Raw genomic sequence first — 25,291 nt, 5'->3', positions numbered from 1 at the left:
GCTCCCTGGAGAGTAGGCAGCCATTCACCCTCTTATTAGAGGACGAAAGTGCTGGAGCTCATCTTGCACGTTTACTGAGACAGGCCTCTCTTCTGGAAACTGGGATGGGTCCAGAGGAGGGTGACGGGTCTGGAAACCCAAGTCCTATGAGGAAGTTGAAAGAGCTGTGTATGTCTAGCCTGGAGAAGAGGGAAATTAGGAGGCAGATGTGTTGGCAGTCTTCAAATACCTGAAGGGCTGGAGCACAGAAGATGATCAGACTTGTTCTCTGGTGCGCTATAGGGCAGGCAGGATTAGAACCAATGGGTGGGAACTGTAGGGTAGCAGGTTTCAGCTAAAGTGTAGGGAAAACCTCCGATCGAGAAGATACTTGCTCAGCAGTGGAACACCCTGTCTTGGGAGATGGGTGCTTCACTGGAGGTATTTAAGCAGATGCTGGACAACATCCGGTAGGCATGGAATGATGCCTTGCAGATGCTGCACAAATGACCTCCAAGGTCTGCATCAGGCTCTTGATTCTAATTCTGTCCTTGATTCTGTTCTTCTTATCGACATCAGTGAATGTTAAAGTGGGATATAACCAAGCCAGGACTCTTAGCGATGGCTCTTTCTCTGTTTTTCAGGTACTTTGCTAACCCAGAGCAAAAGTAACAAAATTGTCTTGAGCCCACACACGACACGCTTGATAACGGGCTGCAATATTCAGCAGCCCTTGGAATGTGTAGCTATTGAGTGAATTCCCTTCCTCTTCTCCGCTAGCGTGCCGCTTATGATGCCTTGGAGTGTCTGCGTGGAAAACGGCACCTGCTGTTACGTGGCTGCTAGTAACCTGCAAAGCCCATCTATCATAGCATTTTAACATGCAGAGCTTTTGTTTCTAATCTGTGCATGGTATGGGTAGTGCATGCCGTTAGCTTCCGATAGAAGATGTGGGTCCCTGATCACGTGTCTACTTGCATATGCACGAAACCTGACAAGAGGTCCTCTTTTCCACTGGCTTTCCAGTTGCCGACAGTCCAACTCCACCGCCACCGCCGCCTCCCGATGAGATGCCCATGTTTGATGACTCCCCGCCGCCACCACCTCCGCCACCTGTGGATTATGAAGATGAGGAGGCTGCAGTCGTGCAGTACAATGACCCATATGCAGACGGCGATCCGGCTTGGGCACCTAAAAGCTATATTGAGAAAGGTAATGGGCGAACACGCTTGTGCCTGCAGCAGATCAGCCCCTTAACAGCAGGGCTAAAAACGAGAGGCTTAACCTCCAAATCCCAATTTTGCTGCGAACATGCCGTGTATTCCTGTACAATATCCTCCCTCTCCACCCCGTCTGCAAATCTGCAGTATGGGGGACAGTAATATTGGCCTATCCTATAGGGTTGCTTATACAAATTACTGAGATGATGTTATACCAAGGGAAGCACTGCGTAGAGCCCATTGCAGCTATCCATTTTTGAAGTCACCAGTTCCTGAACTACTGTGGTCACACACTCCCAGTCCACAAACGGCATTTCTAGCTGCTGAGGCTACCTGGGCATCCAGTGACAAAGTGGTTTCCAGAAGCAACCCCAAACTGTGTACCTGCTCCTTCAGATGAACTTCAGTCCTGTCTTGGGCAGACGACGGATAGGTTTCTTGGGTGGGGGAACCAATCACCCACAGTGTCTCCTATCTGGGGATAAAATGGTGCTCTGTGGCACCCCATAGCATACATGCCGGGGATCTGGAAAGCACTCTCCCAGTGCTGCCCTCTGGATTTGGTCATGAACTATTGCAGCACAGTGTCCCCAATTCCCTTTCCACAGAGCAGGTCCAGGAGGTTATCATGGTCAATGGTATTAAAAGCTGTAGTGAGCTCAAGAAGCTCTGCTCTCTGCAGACGTCTTCCATCAGGGCGACTAAGGGTGACTCAGTCCCATGGCCAGGCTGGAATCCAGACTGGAATAGATCTAAATAATCTGTGCTGTTTGAAATGTGTCACCAAAGCTGTGCTTAGACGCTCGTCTGAACACATTAAGGGTTAAGTGGGGAAGGAGGCAGAGGCACCCACTCTTTAGATTTTTGTCTGATTAGTGCAAAGGTTTGAAGATGTTTTCAAAGCATGTTTATCTCCACATGCTTAGAAACTTTCTTCATGATCAGAAGCCTTTGTCTATTATTTCTGAGAATTCTTGGAGAACAGGTGAGAGGAGAACAGACTGGAGGTGGCCAAATGTTGTCCCCATCTTCAAAAAGGGGGGAAAGGAAGACCCAGGTAACTGCCAACCGGTGAGCTTGACATCAATACCAGGAAAGGTCCTAGAATTCAACAGTCGGTCTGGGAGCATTTAGAAAAGGATGTTGTGATTACTAAGACCCAGCATGGGTTTCTCAAAAATTAGTCATGCCAGACCAATCTGATTTCTTTTGATGGAATTACAAACATGGTGGATCAGGGAAATTTCAGTAAGGCTTTTGACAAAGTCCATTTTACCAGTGGGGAAGCTGGTAAAATGTGGGTTGAATGAGGTAACCGTTAAGTGGATTTGACTGACCGAACCCAAAGAGTACTCATTAATGGTTCCATGTCATCCTGGAAAAAAGTGACAAGTGGGGTGCTGCAGGATTGTCCTGGGCCATTTGTTGTTTAACATCTTTATAAATGACTTGGATGAAGGAATTGAGAGGATGCTCATCAATTCTGCAGATGACACTAAACTGGGAGGGGTAGCTAATGCTGCAGAAGACAGAATCAGAATTCAAAACGACCTTAACAGATTGGAGAACTGGGCGCAAGCTAACAAAATGAAATTGTCTTGCATGTAGCTTGGTAGTTCACTTGCTATGAGACTCTTAATCTCAGGGTCATGGGTTTGAGCCCCATGTTGGGCAAAAGATTCCTGCATTGCAGGGGGTTGGACTAGATGACCCTTGTGGTCCCTTTCCAATTCTATGTCCTTTGACTTGCCACCACTTCCCAAAGCATCAAACAGGTTTTCAGTACCAGGGATTGAATTTGGGACTTAGTAGTAGAGAGAGTGATTGCATTATGATTAGAATACAGAAGCTTCGATTTAAATTTCAGGTTAGTCTTTTTCATGTTGCCATTATCGTGCGCCTGCCCTTTTTGTAATTTTGGTTTGCAAGTTAGATTAGGAAGTGGCTGAATTAGCAATATAGCCCCCACCCCAAACTCAAGCGCCTTTGTGACTCACTTACTTACAGCAAAAGTAATTTTGTCTCTCTCCCCAATTCCCAGTTGTTGCCATATATGACTACACAAAGGACAAGGATGATGAGCTGTCATTCATGGAGGGTGCAATCATTTATGTTATAAAGAAGAATGATGACGGCTGGTATGAAGGTGTTTGCAACAGAGTGACTGGCCTGTTTCCTGGAAACTATGTTGAGTCAATCATGCACTATGCGGATTAAATTCTCTCTTCAGGTCAGGTCTTATTCAATCATGCCATAATTATTTACAAAGGGTAACTAAAAGGTTAACAATTGTCTTAATGCTTTTTAAAATGTGCCCATCCTTTCAGGCCATACTGTTTAAATGGTATGATTGAATGTTCATCTGTAAGCATTTGTCTCTGCAGAGTTTGTAAAACGAGCAACTGTTTATTACTGATTATGCTTATTTACTTATGCATTGTTGATTTTTATGACCAGCCTAAATATTCTGGGGAAGTAGGGTATATAATATTTAATGACTCATGATTCAAATTGTGCCATTATTTTCTTTTTTCAGTGCAGCATGGTAAACTAACAACTATGTTAGACTAACATTAAATCTGATTGAAAAGTCTGATAGTGCTGGTCATTTACCTTTGTTTAGACTCTTGCTCATCCTCAAACTATAGTATTTGTTTAAAAGCATGCATACAAACTTATGTATTGAATTATACTTTTTTCTCTCCAAAAAATCCAAGATGCTTCCAATTTGTTGTAATCTTTTGCCTGGAGTACTCTTTCACAAAGCCTATTCCAATTAGTCCATTTGAGTCTCTAAGGTGTCCATTTGAATCAAAGATGGGTGGTCTTATGATGTATGTGTAATTTGTACCTGAGTTTTTTTTATGAGTAAATTTGCATTGAATTTTTCCATTCATAAATACGTAAGTGAACCAAAGGTCTTGTGCATTAATTTGTTGGCTTGCCTTGCAAAGCAATACTAAAACATTGACTTGAAAAAAATCCCCCGGCCCCTTTTAAGCAGAGACAATTTTGATGCAAGTGCAAAACTTAGCATCCTCTGAGATAGGAAACCAAGTTTCTACAAGCTCATGATGTGTAAAATTACACAAAACTATTTGGCTTCATTCATTGTGACAGTGATAACTGCTAGACACTTGCAACTCATGTCTTTTTTTACTCTTTTAAACAGAGGATCACAGTGCTAAAAGGCTTATAGGGCAGTTTGCAGGGCAAAGGAGTCCTGGGCCTGGGAAATTGCATTAACATCTCTTCCGATAGTTCTCGGATGCTAGACTTAGCTGGGGACTGACACGCAGCAGAAATCTGTGCCTATTCCCAGCTATCCACATATGACCAGAGCTGTCCAGGCTGATAGTGCTGATTTAGCATTAGAAGGGCAACGTCATGCCATCTAATTGCATCTTTGGCACTGCAGCTGCAACACCAGGAATCAACAATGCATTCTTCCCTCCACCCAGTAGTCTTTTACTCTGGCAGCGGAGCTTCCTTAGGGGTGATTGCCTTTACCAGCTTGGGTGACTGCGGTTATGAAATGAAGCCACTTGGCCCTGGTTATGAGGCTACCAAGTTCTCCGATCTTAACACATTCCACAACGTGCAGAGCTGTGAGGAAACTTATCACAAGTCACTGTCCTATTCGCCACCTCACTTAAAACGTGCAAGGTTGCATGTCCTGCTAAGATGACGTTGTAGCACCAAAGGGATTTGCTACTGACTTGTCCACATCACTGTATTTAAAGACGGTTGCTGCCACAGCCATCCACAAAATACAAGGAGCATGTGAGTCCAGGTGGAGGCAGATACTACAGGCGAGATGATGCTGGTCCAGGTGTCCTACTGAATGGAGCTAATCATATCAGCTCACACAGGGAAGGACATGAACAGTCACAGCCTACTTTGCTCTTCTAAGAAAGCAACACGTGCACTTTGACACCTCCATTTTGAGCACAACGTCAGGTGACTTTTTTTTGTCTCTTTTGTACAAAACTTGTATTACTTAGATAATCTAAGGCAGATTATGATTTAGTAAGGGATTTTTTTTTTACTGTATGTAGTAAAGATTTATTTGGACTGAACCGTCTTAATGGGTATTAAAATTAAATGATGAAAGAGCAGGTGTACTGGCTGTTCGAGTGGTTACAGTTGTTTTCTAGTGTGGCATTAAATACTGAAGCATCCCTTGCCGCCTTACCTTAAACAAACCTAACTATATTAAATGCTTTCTTGCCTTTTCCTAATTGTTAATCTGTTATTTCTGAGATCAGTTAGCAATCCGTAAAAACTATCTGTATTCCCTTTATAAATTGGAAATCTTAAAATTGTATATAACCTGTTTATTTACCAAAAAATGTGGTCTTTTTATAATAAACCATACTCCTTTAATATTCTTGGTACTCTGAAACTAATAGGCAATTAGATCATTCTTAGTATCTTTCTTATACTCCCAGCACACACCAAGGAGTTTGCAAAAGTGATTTTCAACACATTGATTGTATTTATTCATTGTGGCCTTGGGTGTCAATATTGAATGATGTAAACAGTGCCCATGACAAAAACAAGACCCCCCCCCCAATTAAAAATACAGGCACAAGGCATTGCTACCAGTTTAACAGATTGATCTTGTTTCATCATTTTTGTATGGCTTCCTTCAATAAAACATTTTTACTTCATAAACCTAGTTATATTTATTTCAGTGAGGAGAACTTAAATTTTGGTAACTGCACTGGAAGCAAGCCAAGATATTCCACCACGTAGCTTTAGGCACAGTCTGGTAAATATCTCCTTCATTACAACTCATTCTGGCAGCTGTGTCATTTGTCTCGGGCGATGACTATTTCTGCTAGTTGAATGAGGGCATCTCTTTCAGGGGATGGTCTGAGCTTGCTGATCTCTCTCATTGCTTTATGGCAGTAGCGCTGGGCGAGGTAGGTCGTTTGCTGCACACCATGACTCTAAAAAAGAAAAGAAAAAGACCCAAAGACTTTTAAGTAGAGAAGTTAGGAGGCCATTGCATTATTTCTTGCTTCCTCTTCTCTGTCAGATTTTGAAATTGATTCTATAACATAAATTTTAGCAAAGGTGTTTTTAGAACTGTCCCAAACCACCGTTCTACAGAGCTCAAGGGCTCAATGCTAGGGATTGAATCTGGGACCTTTTACAGCTCCAGAACCAACTGGGAGAAACCCGCTGCCAGCAAGCCTGGAGAGCCACTGTAGACAATGTTAAGTTAGATAGACCAGTGGTCAGACTTGCCATAAGGCAGCTTTTCTATGCTGCAAGCAGTTTAAAAGCTGAGGGACAAGCAAATACGCTGTCTGCCTTTGATAAATGTTTGAATGCGCTCGACTACCTCTACACTCCTCCAAGGTGGTTATCTGTACTTAAAGCTTCAAGTAATACATCTAGATTACAACAGAGCTGAGTGCACTGGAAAGGAGAAGCACAAAAACTAATTTACACTAATGCTTACTGGACGGAACGTATCATGCTCACATTTTCTGCATTAAGTGTTCAGCTTGGGTGAGCAGGTCCTGTTCTCCATAGGAGGTTAATGGTGAAAGTCTGTTCTTGCAAACAGTCACCTTATGGAAATATTTATACCCTGCTCAAGATACCTTACAACAAATATTATAACAGGGGGCTTACTAAAACTTCTGAAGTTCGTGTTTCAGTTGTTGGAGAAAACCACACATCTCATTGATAGGTGATACCCAATATAAGTTTGCTTTGTAAAATGAAGTGTTAAGAGTAAAGGCTAGAATCCTACATCAGGGCTTCAAAAATAACCATAAAACTTAATGCCAGATGAATTCCTATTAATAAATCTATTGTACTGAACGTTATTGTCTAGCAATATTAGATACATGTATGAGCTAGTGTTTATTTTAGTCTGGTCTTGTCTTACCTGTAATACATACTCCCGGGCACGTTCAGTGTCTCCTGGCAAACTGAACCGTCTCATTATCATGGCATTAATTTCTGGAAACTGAGAAGGAGAAAAACATTAACTTCCTCCAAAATGCAAGAGCTTAGCAACCAATAGGAGAGATGAACTACCTATTATCTTTTCTCACCTATAAACATCTCACAAGCATTTTTATGAAAAGGCAGGCATACAGCTTGAACAAGGTAACATGAAGTGCTTCTACCGCTACTCGTCCTTAAATTTCAATAATAGATCTCTCTCAAGTAGCCAGCAGTACAAGTTTAACTTGGGGTGAAGACAGTATATTAATCCTACCTGCTGACAAGCAAATAAGACAGGACCAGTGGCTATACCAAGCTTAAGGTCTGCCGACGTTGGCTTTCCCAGCTGATCAGAACAGGATGTAAAATCCAGAACGTCATCTATCAACTGCAAACAAACAGACACACCTTGATTCCAGTTAACAAGGATCTTAAAAAGAATTAGTTCATAACAATTATAATAGTTGTATCTAGTTTTCAATTCTTTCCTGCCTGCTGAACAGGGGACAGTCTAAGCTTGCTGATCTTACTGCTTTATGGCACTGGCCCCGGTCATTTGTTGTCTCACAAGTCTAAAAGCTAGTTTCTTCGCCTATTTATTTCCTTAGTATCCCCATATACCAGAGATGTCAGACAGGTCGATCCCCAGATGATCTTGTTCGATCACAGGATCCCTATTGATCTGTGGCAGCGTTAAGCAATGGAGTGGAAGTCTCTCCCCCCCCCCCCGGCTGCCATTGCTCTTTTCTTCCGTTGTTTGGAATGGGTATTTAGCCGCTGTGTTGTCGTTCTAGGTGAGCGATGTTTCCCCCCCACCCAAAATAAAGCTAAGCTTTCCTCCCTAAAAAAAGCTCAACCACTTTGGCTCCCCCCACTTCATGGGTAGATCACTTCCAGAATTTTTACACTGGGAATAGATCGCAGTCTCTTGGGAGTTGGACGTGCCTGCTATATACTACCTGAAATGCTATCCCGATGTTTCTTCCATATTGGAATGCAATCTCATGCACCTCTGGATCAGGGCAGCCTAGAATGGAAACCTGAAGGGGAAAAACAGAAGAATTCTGTCATTAGTATGCACTGTTTGTATATGCATCACATTAATAGTAAACAACTGAAGAGAAAAGACAGGCTTCATTAGCTGCACTGTTGACCATCCCCGGTCCCTGTTTATACATCCAGGCACGTACAAACTAGACCTATTTAAAAGAACACAAGGCCCATCTGAACTACAGCATTAAATATATATATATATATATATATATATATATATATATATATATATGAATTTAGATTGGATATATCAAATATTCATTATGGCCAAACTTCACTGCATGCACAGGGCTTGGAGTCTCCAAGATATAGAATGATGGGCTGCAAACTGATTGTTTGCTAATTACTAATGCAATGGCAGCCATGTCATATGAGGCAACTCTGCTCCCAGCAATTGCCAGCAACTCGAAAGCAATTTCTTCTCCACAAAAAGGGCAGAGTTAAATTCACAAAACACAATGTAAAAAGTGGACACGACTGTCAAATAGGTGATTGTTACATGCAAAGTATGCCTGAGGCAGCCATTTTCTGCACTGAAGTTGCTACAAGCTGGTCTTCACAGTGTGTGTGTGTGAGTGAGTGAGTGAGTGAGTGAGTGTGTGTGAGAGAGAGAGAGATGCTATAGTGATCGTGTCTGATGTCCCTTGGGAAGCAGCATATTCAGAAGAAGAGGAGTTTGGATTTGATATCCCGCTTTATCACTACCCGAAGGAGTCTCAAAGCAGCTAACAATCTCCTTTCCGCTCCTCCCCCACAACAAACACTCTGTGAGGTGAGTGGGACTGAGAGACTTCAGAGAAGTGTGACTAGCCCAAGGTCACCCAGCAGCTGCATGTGGAGGAGTGGAGACGCAAACCCGGTTCACCAGATTACAAGTCTACCACTCTTAACCACTACACCACACTGGCAGACAGGTACACCATGTTAAATCCCACCCCTAATGCAAACAGTTGCATGAATTAACACATCTAGGACAAAGCACTAGACTAGGGTTGCACTATACAATTAAAGCAGTATTGGACCACTTTGAACAGTCATAGCTTCCCCCAAAGAATCCTGGGAACAAGGTTTCACTGTTACATCATTGGGAACTGCAGCTCTTGTGATGGGGACGGAGTACAGGGGCACTGTGACACTTGGCAGCATCATTTTCAATCAATCCCTTTCTTACTAATTCCCAATACCTGAACTTTTTCACAGCTGCTGCACAAGAGCTGATGTTTTCAATGAACTATCCACCACTCAATATCATGGTTATTCACTCCTTTGGGTACAGACCTCATCGATGCAGATAGGTGAAGTCAGGATTTTGTTCCAATGTGCATCACACTATACACTTAAACAACCCTAGAGGTCTGCTAATAGCAATAAGAATGAATAATACTAGGGAATTCTGCATCCTAGCTCAAGTGTCTCTAGTACAGTTTAAGCAACAGCACAAGTGAGTATCTGAAACCAATATGGAAATCAGCCATTGTGACAAAGGAAGAGCCAAACCAGGATTAAAAATGCAGCTTTATACCCATTGAAGTTTTGGCAATATATTATTTGGACGTTTTAAGCTGCAGTCCTAACCCCACCCACTTGGGAATAAGCCCCTCTGAATTCAACAGGACTCCTGTCTACTCAGAACTGCACTTTAAGTAAGGAAGTCTTCCAAAATAGATGCATAGAAAGAAAGATGCAACAAGGAATGGCATTACAACAAGGAATGGCAAAGTACAGCAGCCACCAATGACCAATGGCACTAGCCATCAAGACATAGTTTTTTTAAAAAAAATATCCTCCTTTGACTCATTTCCTAACATTGTGAGACTGAGATGAGCAAAGAGTGCTGAGTTACTGATGTGCTTCACTCCTTCCAGCATGAGACACACTGGAGAGGCTTCCAGGATTTGGGGCCCCTTAAGCCTGAAGAGCTAGTAAGAGAAAGCAGTGAAAAGGCTGCGAAACCCCCCAAGTTTCCCACTGATGCGTCATGGTATATGAACAACAAGAAAGACGGAACGTACATACTGCTTTACAGCTGTTTGCTATAAGACTCGCAGTCTTCTTAAAGGTCTTTTCGAGGTAGTGAGCAAATCTCTCATTTTCGTTTTCTTTGGAACCCAACTGAAGAAATTCGCCTAAAAAAAGATGAAGAGTCCAACACTGTTATTCAACTGCTGCCTAGACAAAACGTCTCAGTTGCTTCTAGAGATGTTGTTTAAATGCCTTACCGTGCACCAGATCCTCAATCACACGCGTTATCACAGAAACAATGGTTGCGCTTCCAATACGTGCTAATGCTAAAGAGGCCGCAGAAAGGATGAAATCCCCAGCTAGGACTGCCTGGAAAAGAATAATTTGCTTTAAAAGAGAAACAGCATACACACAATAATGAAACTGTTGCCCCCCCCATCTTTAATGCAGCAGGAGGGTGGGGGAAAGAGAGAGGCGTTTTCAATTTACAGTCATTTTTGTGTGATTTATTTTTTCTCTCCAGATTTATTCAAAGGTATTCCCTTTACAGATACCTGAAGGAGAGTGAAGTCTTACCCTGGCACCAAAAAGATGTCAATGTCAGTGCCAAGCAGGCCTCAATAGCGAGAGCATTTCACAGGTGTGGGGGCCACCACTGAAAAGCCTCTCCATGTTGCTGCCACCTCTGAGCCTCTCTTGGCACTAGACAACTCTTGTAATATCCATCTATATTCTTGATGGGAGAAGCAGTCAGTCAGATGTTTTGGTCCCAAGCCATATAAGGCTATATAAAAGGGGAGGGGAACCTTTTCTGGGTAGTGGGCCAGATTGTTATCCCTGACAGGGCTGCCCCTGTCAATCACTATGATGGCAAGTGATGTGCTTTGAAGTCCCAATTGTTGGGACCTTCAATGCTGTTTAAAAGACTTCTGCTATTGGAAAGGGCTTTCAGACTACACTCCTGTTTGATCCTCTGGAAGCTCAAATGGGAGCGGGTGCGGGGAGGGGAACTGTCTTGACAATCCTTTGAAAAGGCAGCTGTTTTTCCTCAGGTGATCAGGAGGACAGAGAAAAAAAACTGGCCTTCTGGAGGACCGGCTACTCGCAAGGAATCCCCTGCATAGCTGATCCTTTTAAAAGGTAGCTGCTTCCCAAAGGGATGCTTTCTTTGGCTGCCCATGCCTGTTCCCAGGACGGGAATGGACAGGCACACAGTGATACTAAGTTCCTTGGAGGCTGCTGCACGCTGCTTTTTCAACTTCCAATTTCAAAAGTTCAAAGAGCAATGCTAGGCAAAGGAAGCGGTTTCGGCAGACTCTTGCCACCCATCAGCAGAGGAACAATCAGGAGCCTACTTGAAGCTTCTGATAGTTCCTTTTAAACCATGCCCTTATCTGTCCTAATAAGGTGAGGGTGCCTTCCCCCAAAGAGTCTGGCAGGCTGACGAAGCCTGAGGGGAAGCCTGATGTATCAAGATTGGTCAGCAGGCCAGAGGTTCCCCACTGCTGCTTCATAGGTTAAAACTAGCACTTTGAATTGGGTCCAAAAAAGGTGTAAGCAGCAGCTGCAGTTGTACCGATACTGGTGTAATATGGTCCACCTCATCAGCAGCCTGGCAACTGCCATCTGCACATAGCTGCCAAGTTATCCCTTTTTTAAAGGGAAATTCCCTTATGCTGAATAGGCTTCCTCGTGAGAAAAGGGAAAACTTGGCAGCTATGCCTCTGCACCATCTGCGGTTTCCAAACAGCCTTCAAGGGCAACCCTGTGCCCAGTGCTTTGTGGCAATTAACCTAGAGATTACCACAGCATAGGTCACTGGAGCCAAGCTATTCCTGTCTAGATATGGGTATAGATGGGCCACCAGTAGAAGGTACCTCACGCCACAATGGCTGCTCAAGGGACAGAATAGATCCTCCAAGCCAGGAGTCTGCTATTATGCTTGCTAGCAGTGTAAAGAGAGGTCAGCTCAGCTGCTACATATGATGATTTTATTATTTATTTGAAAAGCCATCCTGCCCTTTCTCCCAAAGGAGCCCAGAGCAGCAGACAAAAAAACCAATACAAGCATTTAATCAAAAAGAAACAATAAAATATCCCCAACAGCTAAATAATTCCAAGGCTGCCATGAACAATAACTTTCAGCCATCATATTTATTACTTGAAATGCCAAGTACAGCTTTTAATTGTTCAGACCAAGATTATTTTCCACGGCTGCTTTCGCTTACGGAGGTTGAAGGACAGGGCTAAGTCCATATCCTTCTCATGCCTCCAAACCAGCTGAGTTGCATGCAGATGAGGAGGCCCAGCCCAGCCAGATCAACAGGTGTGCTTACCAAGTCAATGGGCCTGAAAGAGCATCAGTGTCAGTTACGCCCATGAAGCGCCATTGCTGGATTAGAGCAAATTGGAACCAGCAGGTGCACCATTAAGATGTGCTCCTTTATTTCCCACTGGATATCAGGGAAGATTGTGACACAAACACAGCAAGATCTCGGCTCAAAGAACCCCTTTCATTAACCTAAACTCTGCTCCAGCTGACACACACATATCTGAACTGCCCTTCCTGCTCTGTTATCTTGTCTCATCTCCCCACTACTACTGCAATTCGGACCCATATTCTAGCTCACATGTTCTTTCAAGAATTCAAGGAAAGTGGAAGAGGTGAGTGGGCAGCAGGGCTGTAACAAACTGGGGCCAAAAGACAAAGGGTGGGGAGGACATTCTGCAGAAGAAAGTGCTGGATCAGGCATGGTCAATGTGGTGCCCTCCAGATGTTGGTGGACCACAGTTTCCATCACCCTTGATCACTGGTCATCTTTTCTGGCCACTGGGAGTTACAGTCCAACAACATCTGGAGGGCACTGTGTTGGCCACCCCTGGATAAATTGGTTTTTTTCTAATCACTCCACCCACAAGATAAGGAAAGGGGAAGCAACACTCTAAGAATTCAAGGTATTTGCCTAGACGGGTTATCTTATCAGCTTCTCTTCAGATAATTTCCTGTTTTTCCAGCCTTCTGCTAAACCTGCTTCTTGGGACTAATTCAAAGATTCCATTTTCAGGAAAGTATGATGGGGCACCTCTTACACACACCCACCCGAATAAGTGTCAAAAGGTCCAGGGAGAATATCTCAAACTGTGCTGTAAAATATTTAAGCTTGGTTAGAACTACTGCTGTGTTTGTCTCAGAGAATGATCATATCCACATTATTGCTTGGGCTCTACCCAGTACACTGTTTCTAGTGTATCTGAAGAAGTGTGCATGCACACGAAAGCTCATACCAAAATATAAACTTAGTTGGTCTTTAAGGTGCTACTGAAGGAATTTTTTTATTTTGCTTCGACTCAGACCAACACGGCTACCTACCTGTACCCAGTAAAAGTTAAGCATTTTGACGTCCCATTGATCTCAATGAGATAGTGAGAGGCATGTGCTTAAATATCTCCAATTGGAATGAATGGGAGCAAACAGGCTTAAAGTGCTTAACTCTGTAGAAAGTTAAAAGCTCTGAATGTGACCTTTTATATGATCAGCTTTTGTTGGCAAATTATGAAGCAGGCCTTCGGGTGCAAGGAACACTTTTGCCACTTCATTTTAGGAAGTGCTCAACTTTTGGCTAGACTATGCTGTATGCAGAACAAGCGTATTTAATTTTGCATGTCAAATGTTCTGTGCAATTCAAAAGCATGCAAGCAATTAACAAACTGTTGCAAATAAAAAACACGCGTAATTATTTAATCTTAAAAGCAATAGGTAAAACCTGCCTCGTTTGCTTTAGTCATTCTCACAGCCTGTATACTTTACCTACAGCTTCCCATGTAAACATGCCTCCAAATCCAAAAAATAAATAAATCACTGCATTACTACAAACACACTCACCTTCCTTTCCCCCCAAATTTGATTGACTGTTTGTTTTCCTCTCCGTGAATTTGCATCATCAATAACATCATCGTGAAGGAGAGTAGCTGTATGGATCATTTCTGCAATTACTGCTATAGAACGCTGGCTTGCCTGTACTTCCCTAAAATCGGAGTGAAAGAGACAGCGGAAGCTGAGCAAACCAAGCACGCTAGGACCCCTTCACCAGCTCAGGAAAATGCAGTTTTGGATAGCAATGACTTGTTCTGCATTTGTGACAAATAGTTTGAAATTCAGTGTCTCTGTAGTTCACTTCCTCATCCAAACTTAATCCAATTCTTCTCCAGCGGCATCAGGCAGTTGGTTTTTATAAACAGGTATGGGGAAGTCAAAAGTTATTATGATTACCATCATCATCATCATCATCAGACCACCTTCCTTACAGACTGTCTTGGGTGTTAAGATCAGCAGAGGGGCCCCTGCCCAAAGAATTCTTTTGGGGGGGGGTGGCCCAGGAGAGCATTCCTTCCCTATAGAAGGGCACCTGGGTAATAAATTTAATAATAATTTACAGAAGTACACAGCGGTGCAGGAAAAACGCATGAAGAGAAATTATTCCCTCTTATATGGAACGCAAGAACTTGGTTAGCTAATGAAGCAAACTTGAAATTATTTATTCGTAAAACACAGGAAATCAGTTTTTCACAGAAGGTTGGGCTGGCCACTAAACTAGCTTTTAAAAGGGATTATACATGCCAGCCTTCCTCAACCTGGTGCCCTCCAGATATTTTTAATGACCACTTCCATTAGCCTCAGCTAGCATGGCCATTTCGGCTGGGGCTGGGGGTTGCAGTCCAAACCTTTGGAGAGCACCAGGCTGGGGAAGACTGAGACAGAATATATTGTTGAATATTAGCGATTGAAGCAAAAAATGGAGCTCTCATTGTTCCATGGCAATATGCCTCCAGGTGACAGGAGCAAAGAGGCAGCTATCTCCATCAACCTCTGCTAAAAGTTTCCCTGCAGAAACAGAACCCCGTGCCAGATTATCTAAAAACCCACTTCGAACATTTTGTCAGTGAAATTTAAAACACTTGGCCAGTGAATTTCCCAGAGCACCAACGGCATCACTAAGGGGACAAGATATTAGCTTGTCCTACTGAACACCCCCCCCCCAACAAAAAACCAAACCAAACAAAAAACAAAAACAAAGCAAATACCTTTCTATAGCCAAAAGCTATAAAGTGGGCATCAAGTCAGCCTGTGGCTGCGATCCTTACCCCACTTACCTGCTGAATTCTACAGGACTTACTCCCAAGTTGACATGGTTAGGACAGCACTGGAAGGGCTAAGTTTTATTCAGAGAGGACCCGTTGAAACTAATGAACATGATTAAGTTGGGTCTATTACTTACAGTAGGTTCACTCCGAGCAATACCACCGTACATCCCACACTTCCTTTCCTTGCCATCCAGCCACTTTAGACTCACCTGGAGCTGTGCCTGCTGCTCCTTCCCTTGCTTTTTATACCAGTTTCCTAATGCGTCACATATGAGTGTGCCAAAAAACACTGGGAGCAACTGCTCTGCCACACTACAATTTGGTGCAAAGGTTCCCATATACTATGCTCAATGCTGCGGACACTTTGTGCCAACAACTCCAGATATTTATATATTGGGCTAATGAAATTCTGGCCTTTTCCTGGCTTGTTTTTAGAATGAAATTGAGGGGCAGAAGGGCGACAATGGCATCCTTTGCAATGCTGTGTACAGTTTGGGAAAGATATTGAAAAATGCATAAATTATGCAGTTGCAAACATGCTGCTTAACTCCTGCTGTTATTGCTAGCAAGTGAATTTTTTTTTTTGAGACAAGGAAGCTGGATTTGAAATTGTAAGAGTTTAAAAATAAAGGTTAGGTAATTACCCGGAGTTATTATGATGAATATTGCACGCTCTAGCCATTAGCACCACAATCATTGGTCGAAAAGCCTTCCCTTTGCCATCAAAGTAATATTCACACATTTCTTTCAGTTCTGTAGTAGATACCCATAATTCCTGTAAACAAACAAAAATGCAGTTTTAAAGTTGAGCAGTAAGACTAGAAATAGGTTGATGCAATGTTATGTTATGCCTCTTTGGAAGAGAGATCCATTACAGCCCTTCACCAAAGAGCCCTTACCTTTTTAATATCTTCATAGAGATTATTCAAGTCTTTCCTTCCCAGTTTAAAAGGATCCTTATATTTTTCATCACTAACTGCTGTACCACAGCTGTGCAATTGCAGCGTTGTGTGGTGAAACCTGGCGATAGTATTATTTGAAAGAATTTAGAAAGCTAAAATACAGGTTGGATTTGTGTTTCATTTTACAGAGCATACAAAATACTGGCCTGATTTGCATGCTGTGCTAAGCCAAAGCTAAAGCAGAATTTATTAAACAAACCATGCTTAAAATCACAAGAGTTTGGTTTCTTTCTCTCCCCGCCCCCGGCCCACTTCTCACCTACTTTGTACTTACCACCCTATATCCCAAAAGCCTTTGCAGCACCTTGTACTGGTGTTCATGTCTCCATGCCCCTTCCTACTGGACAGCTGCAAGAGCAGAGGTAGGGAAATTGTCCCCGAGTTCTGTGCCTGCTCTCATCCATAACAGATTCCCACCCAAAGTTCTCAGTGGTTTCTTAAACCTTTCTTAAACTTTTATTCCTGCACCTGCCAGTTCACCTCAACGACACTGTTACGTTACCCCATCACTCCTCTCCTTAGATGGTACTTAAATTAGTCACTGAACTTAATGGGGTTCACTTCTGAGTAGACAAATGCTGTAATGTGGATATAGGAGAGGGCAGGAAAGAAAATGGTGTTTTGAAATGGGGGGGGATAATCCCCTAATTGGCTGCTGGTGAGGAGAGAGCGCAAGATAAATTTGTTGAGGGCGGATTGGCATACTGTATGTATTTTAACAAGCTGAAGTTTTCGCTGAAATATTTTTTCTTACTTTCAGAACATTTCTACAAGCTCCTTTAGACAGCTGTAACCTGTAAAATGCTATCAACAGGCTTTCGAACAGTAAAAATTTGAGCTTCGCAGCAAAGGTGGGGCAGGACAAAACAGAGGTCTCATTTAAGATTTCATCTGCACTATGTGCTAGAGCTATGGCGTGATAGGTTTTTTTTGTGTGTGTACACATAATTACAATAAAAATAGCACAGCACCAGCCCTTTCATTAAAAGCAGTCAGTTTCCAAACATCTAGTTTGGTGGTCAAAAGATACGGATTTATTGTCTTGCTTTATTACACCCTACACCATAATTGGTAATTATAGACCAATGAATATTTGCTGCAATCAAGGCACTCAATATGTAATTGAATATCTGGTACCACTCTAGTTCATTTTGTTTATGTGGAACTTGTGCACACAAGCCTATTTGAGCTTATAGTACAGGAGCAGTGGACCCATGTTGCACCCACACACTAATCTTGTGGCAAATGCGGAAGAATTCTTGCAGCAGCTTGTTCCCAATAATTCAAACAGTATTCAGAAGAGGACAGCTGGGCAATAAATCTCAGGAACATGAATACAGCTTGTACTCTGTCACCCAGAAGTGAAGCCATGTTTGGAGCACACAACTAGGTATGCAGAAAGACTTGCTGCGCACTTAAGAAATGTGGTGTCTTCGGAAAGATGTGTTTCAGAATGAGGTGAATACGAATACTGCAAGTGGCGCATTTAGTGGGGGCCTTCCCTTCAATATGTGACGCTGGGATAAGAATCCCTACCAATCAGTAGCTGAGCCAGGGAAACTTCCTTCTTTTGATTCTTAAGTGACACATTTTACCTCAATCTATGTATTGTTTCAACTTAAGGAGCATGCTACTGGCCTGACATTCCTACTGCACTTATTTACTACATCTTGCCACTGGTTCTTCAGCTTCCACTTAAAAACAGGAGTAAAGTTGCTTGGTGAAGCTTTTATATGTTCAAAGACAAGGTGGGTTGCTATCCTAGCAGGCTTGTGCAGGAGGTCCTTTTAATAGAATATGCTCCAAGATCCAGCCCAAAGACGTTACAACATGCAAGGAGGAATTCGAAATCAAATCAGTGTTATGAAATAGAAGACGAGCACTTAAACTATTAGTGTTGTCGTATAACACAAAGGGGAAGAGAGAATAGCTTGATCCCATACCAGTTAGTTTATTGAATGTATAAATTGCTTCCCTGAACCTGCTTTGGTTCTATAGTATCAATTTACGGCATTATATAGATCATGATAGCACCCATAACTGTAGGACTTCTAAAAATATTCACCCAGGTTACCTAAAACACACTCCTATATATGGTGCAATACAATGACAAGGTCTTCAACTTACCTGCAAAATATACTACGAATTTTTAAAATGGATAGAGCTGAACTTCTCCCAAGAAAATCAGGTCTCTGTCAAAAGGAAAAAAAGAAATGAAACAGAAGTGAGCATTCATTTACAAGCCACATTTCACATAACTTATATTTTAGCTGAGTATTTATATTCTGCCTTCTAGTGTAAATACACTACTTAGGACATCTTAAAAAGGTAAAGGGACCCCTGACCATTAGGTCCAGTCGTGACCGACTCTGGGGTTGCGCGCTCATCTCGCATTATTGGCCGAGGGAGCCGGCGTACAGCTTCCAGGTCATGTGGCCAGCATGACAAAGCCGCTTCTGGCAAACCAGAGCAGCACATGGAAACGCCGTTTACCTTCCCGCTGTAGCGGTTCCTATTTATCTACTTGCATTTTGACGTGCTTTCGAACTGCTAGGTTGGCAGGAGCTGGGACCAAGCAACGGGAGCTCACCCCGTCACAGGGATTCAAACCGCCGACCTTCTGATCAGCAAGCCCTAGGCTCAGTGGTTTAACCACAGCGCCACCTGGGTCCCTTTAGGACATCTTACAGCATTCTAAATTATAATTTCATTAAAACAATGCAGAACAATTCCAAAAAGACAGTGCCAACAGTTAAAAGAATTGTAAGACCATTGTCTTAACTTGCAAGAGCCTGTTGGAAGAAAATGGTTTTAACTGAACTGCAAGGTGTTCCATAGTCTGGGTGCAACCACTGAGAAGGCCCCTTCTCTTGTCCCACTCAGCTGTGCTTCCACCCTTGCGGTTGTGGATTCAGAAAAGACCCTCTCCTTCTGATTTTAGGATTGAGGTTGTTTCAGCCCCAAGACCTCTAATCGTTTGTTTTACCAGATAAAATGCCAGTGAGCAGAGTTTCTTACCCATTTAAAGTTTGAGAAAAGGTTGAGACAATCTTAGGGAGTATCCAGGACAGTATGGGAGGAAACAATCCCAGGACTTACCGTAAGTCATTTAGGGCTTTAAAGATAATGACCAAACACTTTGAAATATGCCTGAAAGCAAGCAGTGGTACTACAGTGGTACCTCGGTTAAAGTACACAATTGGTTCCGGAAGTCTGTACTTAACCTGAAGCGTACTTAACCTGAAGTATGAGTGTAATTGGTTCTGGAAGTCCGTACTTAACCTGAAGCGAACTGTCCCATTGAAAGTAATGGAAAGTGGATTAATCCTTTACAGACGGGTCCGCGGAGTACTTAAACTGAAAGTACTCAAACCGAAGCGTACTTGAACCGAGATATGACTGTACTGCAACTGTCACAGGATAGGTGCAATGTGATTATGTGGGTGAGAACCCGCCAACATGTTTGTAGCTGCATTCTGGGTGAACAGAAGCTTCTGAAGCAAAGATTGTTGAAAGTTAGCCCCATATAGAGTGAGTTGCATTAATTCAACCTACATGCAACCAAGGCAAGTGATAATGTTGTCTTGTTTCCAAGGCTGCATTAATACGTGCCGTGCAAACAAGACAGCAATAGTTACTAGCCTGTCTGCCCATACATGTTATATATACCTCAAAACCTAAAACAGAAAACTACATACAAACTAACCTTATTGAACTCTATTACACCTTAATTCTTACAACATTTCCTCCTGTAGGGAAAGTGTTATAAAACAAAACCATAAAGTTTTGCAATTCCTTCCCTAAACTACTTTAAACTAGTTTAAGTCCACACCTCTTTTTTCTGATGCAAAGTGGTATCTTATGAAACTAATCTGAAAGCTGTTACACAAGCTCTGAGGTGGCCCAAGCCTTCTCCAGACAAGTGCATGGGATCATCCAGAGCAGGGTGGTTCAATTAATGGCCCTCATGGCCTTTTTTGGCGACCCTCAGCAACATTTTATGCCCACCCCAGCTCTCATGCTGCCTTCCTAAAGCCAGATAAGTGAGGCGCCAGGCTTTGGGAAGGAGGTGTGAGGGCTCTGATAGGGTCCTAGAGTCCTCCTTCCACCTTCCCAAAGCCTAGTTAGCACATTCCCATCTTTGGGAAGGAGGTAGGAAGGTTATAGGACCCTGCCAGAGCCTCACAACTGCTTCCCAAAGCCGGATGCCTTGCTTAGCTGGCTTTGGGAGGGCAGTGCAAAGGCTAGGGGGGAATGTGTGTCAAACCGCAGCCTCGCTCCCCACCCTACCAAGGTAGCATGCGACCTGCAGGTTCTGTGTCAAAGGACCCACTTGGTATGAACAGTTGGGCCGCCCTGATCTAGAGCAGGCCTTTTTCCACACTGAGGTGCTAGAACATCCTTCCAGCTTTGCTGTCAGCCTTTGGTATCAAGCAGCTTCATTTCAGAGGGCACTTGGGATTCTGAGCTGCTGTATTGGGGGTGGCTTTTTCTTCTGTATTATTGTTAATTTGCTGTTTGTGGCTTGTTTAGATTTATACCTTTAATTAATATATTTAGCTCTTTTATGTTACTAGCTGCTGCCAAGTTCCTTTGCAGAAAAGGCAGGATATTCATGTTAACAATTTTTTAAAAGTACAGTAGAGGCATGTTCTTGTGTACTCAAGGTTAAGTTAAAAAATTATCTAAAGCAGCCATTAGAATTGGCTTTGGGAGCCTCAGGGCCTCCAAATATTGAAGACTACAACCCCATCATTCCTGACATGTTGTATGGGGGCTAAAGAGACTTGGAGGCCAAACACATCTGGAGGGCCACAGGTCCCCCATCCCTGCTTTAGAACCATGGGCTCCCCAAAGATTCTTTTAAGGTAGATGCTTGGAGATCTTGGGAACAACCACTTAGAACCATTCTGCACAATCCTAAAAGCCATCTCCTATTCATAACATCAGCAACATAACTGACATTCAGCCAGGGGTTCATCTGTTTGAACCAAACAGGAAACTATGAAGTATAAGAGTAAAACTAAGAGCATGAAGTTCACAGCCTGTACGACAATAAAGGAGAATATGTTGAAAATGGTCTACAGGTGGCACCTAACACCTGAGAAATTAAATAAGATTTACAAGACGGGTTCCAATAGATGCTGGAAGTGTCAGGAGAAGATTGGCACTTTCATGCACTGCTGGTGGCATTGCAAAAAGATACAAGAGTTCTGGAACAAAATTTATGAAAAATTAAAAAGCATTTTACAAATAACATTTGGGGGAAAACCAGAATTATTTTTATTGAGCATGTTACCAGAAAATATACCAAAGGACAGGAAGAATATAATATTGTATGCAGGAGCGGCAGCAAGGATCGTAATAGCCCAGAAATGGAAAGGAACGGAGGTGCCAACTGTCCAAGATTGGTTAATCAAATTAGTAGAATATATGAATTTAGATAAGATGACGGCGGCCATAAGAAACACAACAAAAAAGAGAGTACAAAAGGAGTGGAAGTTAGTGGAAGAACATTTGAAGAAAGAAGGTATAAATAATAGATTAGTAGTTTGTCTAAATTGATTTAAATATCGTTTAAAGGGAAGATAAAGGAAAAGTAAGCTGAGAAGGATTCACCCGTGAAAAGCGGGGAAAATAAAATAAAGAAAACAGGGTATAATTAGAAATGGTTAGAAACGATATAACACCAATCGGAAGTATTTTTAATTTTTATTCTTTTTTGTATCTTTATTCTTATCTCTATTTATCAGGTTTTTTGTTTTTGTTTTTTCTTTTTCAATTCTATTTTGTGTTTGAATTTATATACCGTATATATTTATATATGTGTGTGTGTGTATGATTTGAAATTTTGCCTCTTTTTTCTGTCTTTCTAAATCCACTTTATGTTATTTTGTGTTTATGTTGTGTATGATGATTTCTTATGTAATGTTTTTAAAAGAGTGAAATAATAAAACAGGAAACTATGACTGAATGCAAATGAAGTGCCAAAGTGGTGTAATGTAAAGGACCCCTGGATGGTTAAGTCCAGTCAAAGGGGACTATGGGGTGCAGCACTCATCTCACTTTTCAGGTTGAGGGAGCCAGCGTTTGTCCTCAGACAGCTTTCCAGGCCATGTGGGTAGCATGACTAAACGCTTCTGGCGCAAAATGGTGTATAAGGAGAGGAGGAGGAGAAATGCTTGCCCCGAACATTCATTTTCATGGTTTATGAAGGCACAATCATCTGAATAGAGCAAATGAACTGTATGTCCCTGTACTTTCTCTCACGCTCCAAGCCCATTCAATGGATGAGTACTGACTTGTTCACTGTTGTTCCTTCTCACAACTCAAAATCTATCACTCACACTCTGCTACCAATATTCTGAAGGGCTTTATAATGCATCTTGCATAAAAGCACAGCAAATTGTGGGGCAATATTTTCACTCCCTGTCCCCACTGCACAACTTCTTGAATATTGCACACAGGCAGCCAAATATTACACAGGTAAAAGGCTTCTATTCCAAGACCGCCATCTGAAAGGGATTTTACATTGATGATGAATGGCCCAGCTGTTCTATGTATCCATGTTATCTGCACTGAGCTTTAGCCTACTGGCTCTTATTCATCCCACTGCTGGATCAGACACCCCATTGAAACACTGGTATTTGGGAAAACAGATTACCTGCATGCCATCAGTTTACTGATGGCACCAAGCTCTAAATCAGGCATCCCCAAACTGCGGCCCTCCAGATGTTTTGGCCTACAATCCCCATGTTCCCTAGCTAACAGGACAAGTGGTCGGGGAAGATGGGAACTGTATTCCAAAACATCTGGAGGGCTGAAGTTTGGGTATGCCTGCTCTAAAGCCTCAGATTCCTACCTAGAAATTTCACATGGACAGTTATCAGGAGTGAGCTTTGAGCTCACACACTCTTCCTTCCCTCTCCCTTCCATGTGACCAAGAACAGTGCAGAAGCTTTAATCACTACTTTTGATTAACTTCTGTTTGTTGTGTTGCCTGGAATTGCAAATTATGGTTAACATAACTATGGTTTAACTACGGTTGGTTTCGAAAAGCCTACTTCAATCCATAGTTACTGAAGCTAGCTTGTTTACAGTTAAGGTTAAACACAGTTCTGGGTCAAAATGACACGTCACCCTGGGAACCTGTTGAAGGTCATGGTAAAATCAGTATTTATTTATTTTTTAAAATCAACAAGGTTACTAATTTTGCTATCTTGTCTTTGAAGTCTCACCTGAAAGTGTGGAACCTCATGCTCGCAAGGAAGGCTAATTACAGCCTTACAAAGAAAACCAAGAGTTGCCTTCCCAAATCTGGTGCCTGGCAAGTATCATGAACATCCCAGTCAGCTATGCTGCTTCTCTCTAAACAAAATTAAGAGCAAAAGAAGAGCTTGCTGGATCAGGCCAAAGGCCAATCTAGTCTTGCATCCTGTTCTCACAGTGGCCAAGCAGACAAGTGGCATTCAGAGGCATGCTGCTTTCAACAGCAGAGGAAATACTGTAGTAATCAAGCTGGTAGTCAGTGATAGCCTTAGCCTCCATTATTTTGTCACTGAATTGTAGAGTTGGAAGGGAGTTATCTAGTTCAACCCTTTGCAATGGAGGAATCTCAACTAAAGCATCCATGACAGATGGCCATCCAACCTCTTTTAAATCTTTTAAAGCCATCCAAGCTGGTGGCTATCTCAACAGCATAAATGAATGAAATAAAAGTATTCCTCAGAATTGTAGAACCATAGAGTTGGAAGGGGCCATGAGGATCATTGTGGTCTAGATTCATCTCTAGACCAACCCCTTGCAATCCAGGAATCTTTTGCCCAATGTGGCGCTCGAACCCACAACCCTGAGATTAAGAGTCTCATGCTCTGCAGACTGAGCTATCCCCTCAGGTTTGTGATCGGTTTTTTTAACTCCCTACCCCTACCATTTCTCTTTTTTAAAAAACAGCCCCATCTCTTTCCCAAGGTTTTGTGTACATGAAAATCCCATGCTGCCTCAACCCAAAATGTCCATCTTGTCAAGCATCAGTGACCAAAGTAGCCCAGAGCATAGAGGGCAAGAAAGCTACCCCATTGCCTTAAATGTCTAGAGCTGTGGTTCGGGGCAATTTGATTTTTAAGGGGGGCAATTCGAGAATGAGTTATTTACGGTGAATGGCCTTTTAGGCTTCCTCCATGTGAACAGTTCACTTTTTGAATAATAAGAATTACCGTACATGTCAGGGGGGGGGATCAGGATTTTAGAGATGCTTAGGTGGGGCATGGCCAAAAAAATGTTGGGCACCACTGCTCTAGAGAGAGGGGGATAGCCCTGAATATGCAAATGCAGTTTAGCCTCGCGTGGACAGTAGCCACGGACAGAAGCATCCTCCGCGGATTTGCCAAATCCCCTTGCAAAGCCCTCCAAGCCGGTGGCCATCATCCCAGTGCCTTCTCGCAGCAAATGCAGCAGGAAGTCCTTTTCCTCAGTCCTGAATTTACTGCGCATCATTTTATGGAGTGTGAGGAGGGGTGGAAAAAAACACACACCACCACCAAAACCACCCCAATATTCTCCCTTTATTCCCCCGTCATTTTATGAACCCTGAAGCATCTTCTCTTCCCTCCCTGAGCTTGAAAACGAAACAGCCCGGAGATCCCGCTAGCATTTCCTCACATTCATTCCGACGTGACCTCCATTCGCCCCGGCGCGCCGCCCGACTTACCGCCGCCTCCGCCTTCCACGCGGGCGCCGCCGGCCCCACAGCCCGCCGCTGCCTTCCGCCGCCGTTAGCCGAGGAGCCCAAGGCCCGCCCGGAACCGGCGAGCCACGCCGCACGGGAAGAGCCGGCGCAGCGACAGCAGCAGCGGTGCCACCAGCCCAAGGCCATGGCCGCGTCGTCCTCGGCGCCAGGCCTGCTTCTCCCGCCGCTGCTCAAGGGCCGCCTCCCCTCGCCGAGCAGCTGAGGCAACCCGGACGCGGAAACACCCGGCCTAGGCAGCGCGGCGGGAGATGGGC

At 43.1% G+C, this 25,291-nt stretch overlaps 2 protein-coding genes across 11 annotated transcripts in view; one reads left to right on the top strand and one right to left on the bottom strand.

Annotated features, from left to right (window-relative positions):
• ABI1 (abl interactor 1) overlaps window positions 1-4,325 on the top strand; it is a 93,510-nt gene extending 89,185 nt beyond the window's left edge. For all 9 annotated transcript variants that reach the window (XM_035129472.2, XM_035129471.2, XM_035129470.2 and 6 more), the window contains 2 exons: window positions 1,006-1,191; window positions 3,241-4,325. In XM_035129472.2, coding sequence (XP_034985363.1) covers window positions 1,006-1,191; window positions 3,241-3,416 — 362 coding nt within the window. In that variant the 3' untranslated portion in view covers window positions 3,417-4,325. The remainder of the gene's footprint in view (window positions 1-1,005; window positions 1,192-3,240) is intronic.
• An 865-nt stretch (window positions 4,326-5,190) lies between these two features.
• Window positions 5,191-25,236, bottom strand: PDSS1 (decaprenyl diphosphate synthase subunit 1). Of its 2 annotated transcripts, XM_035129476.2 has the most exons (11): window positions 24,999-25,236; window positions 18,416-18,480; window positions 16,226-16,346; window positions 15,971-16,101; window positions 14,068-14,209; window positions 10,442-10,553; window positions 10,239-10,348; window positions 8,129-8,209; window positions 7,444-7,557; window positions 7,108-7,188; window positions 5,191-6,154 (listed from the first exon to the last, which is right to left on the bottom strand). In XM_035129476.2, the coding sequence occupies exons 1-11, from the start codon at window positions 25,161-25,163 to the stop codon at window positions 6,014-6,016; spliced, it is 1,263 nt and encodes a 420-aa protein (XP_034985367.2). In that variant the 5' UTR covers window positions 25,164-25,236; the 3' UTR covers window positions 5,191-6,013. The 2 variants fall into 2 exon arrangements, with proteins under 2 accessions (XP_034985367.2, XP_034985368.1); XM_035129477.2 differs by lacking the exons at window positions 16,226-16,346; window positions 24,999-25,236 and having other exon boundaries at window positions 18,416-18,700.
• Window positions 25,237-25,291: the final 55 nt, after the last annotated feature.

This window comes from Zootoca vivipara, chromosome 12, assembly GCF_963506605.1.
Source record: "Zootoca vivipara chromosome 12, rZooViv1.1, whole genome shotgun sequence".
Lineage (NCBI taxonomy): Eukaryota > Metazoa > Chordata > Lepidosauria > Squamata > Lacertidae > Zootoca > Zootoca vivipara.
The sequence above is the reverse complement of the archived record's forward strand: the minus strand, read 5'-3'. Positions and strand labels throughout refer to the sequence as shown.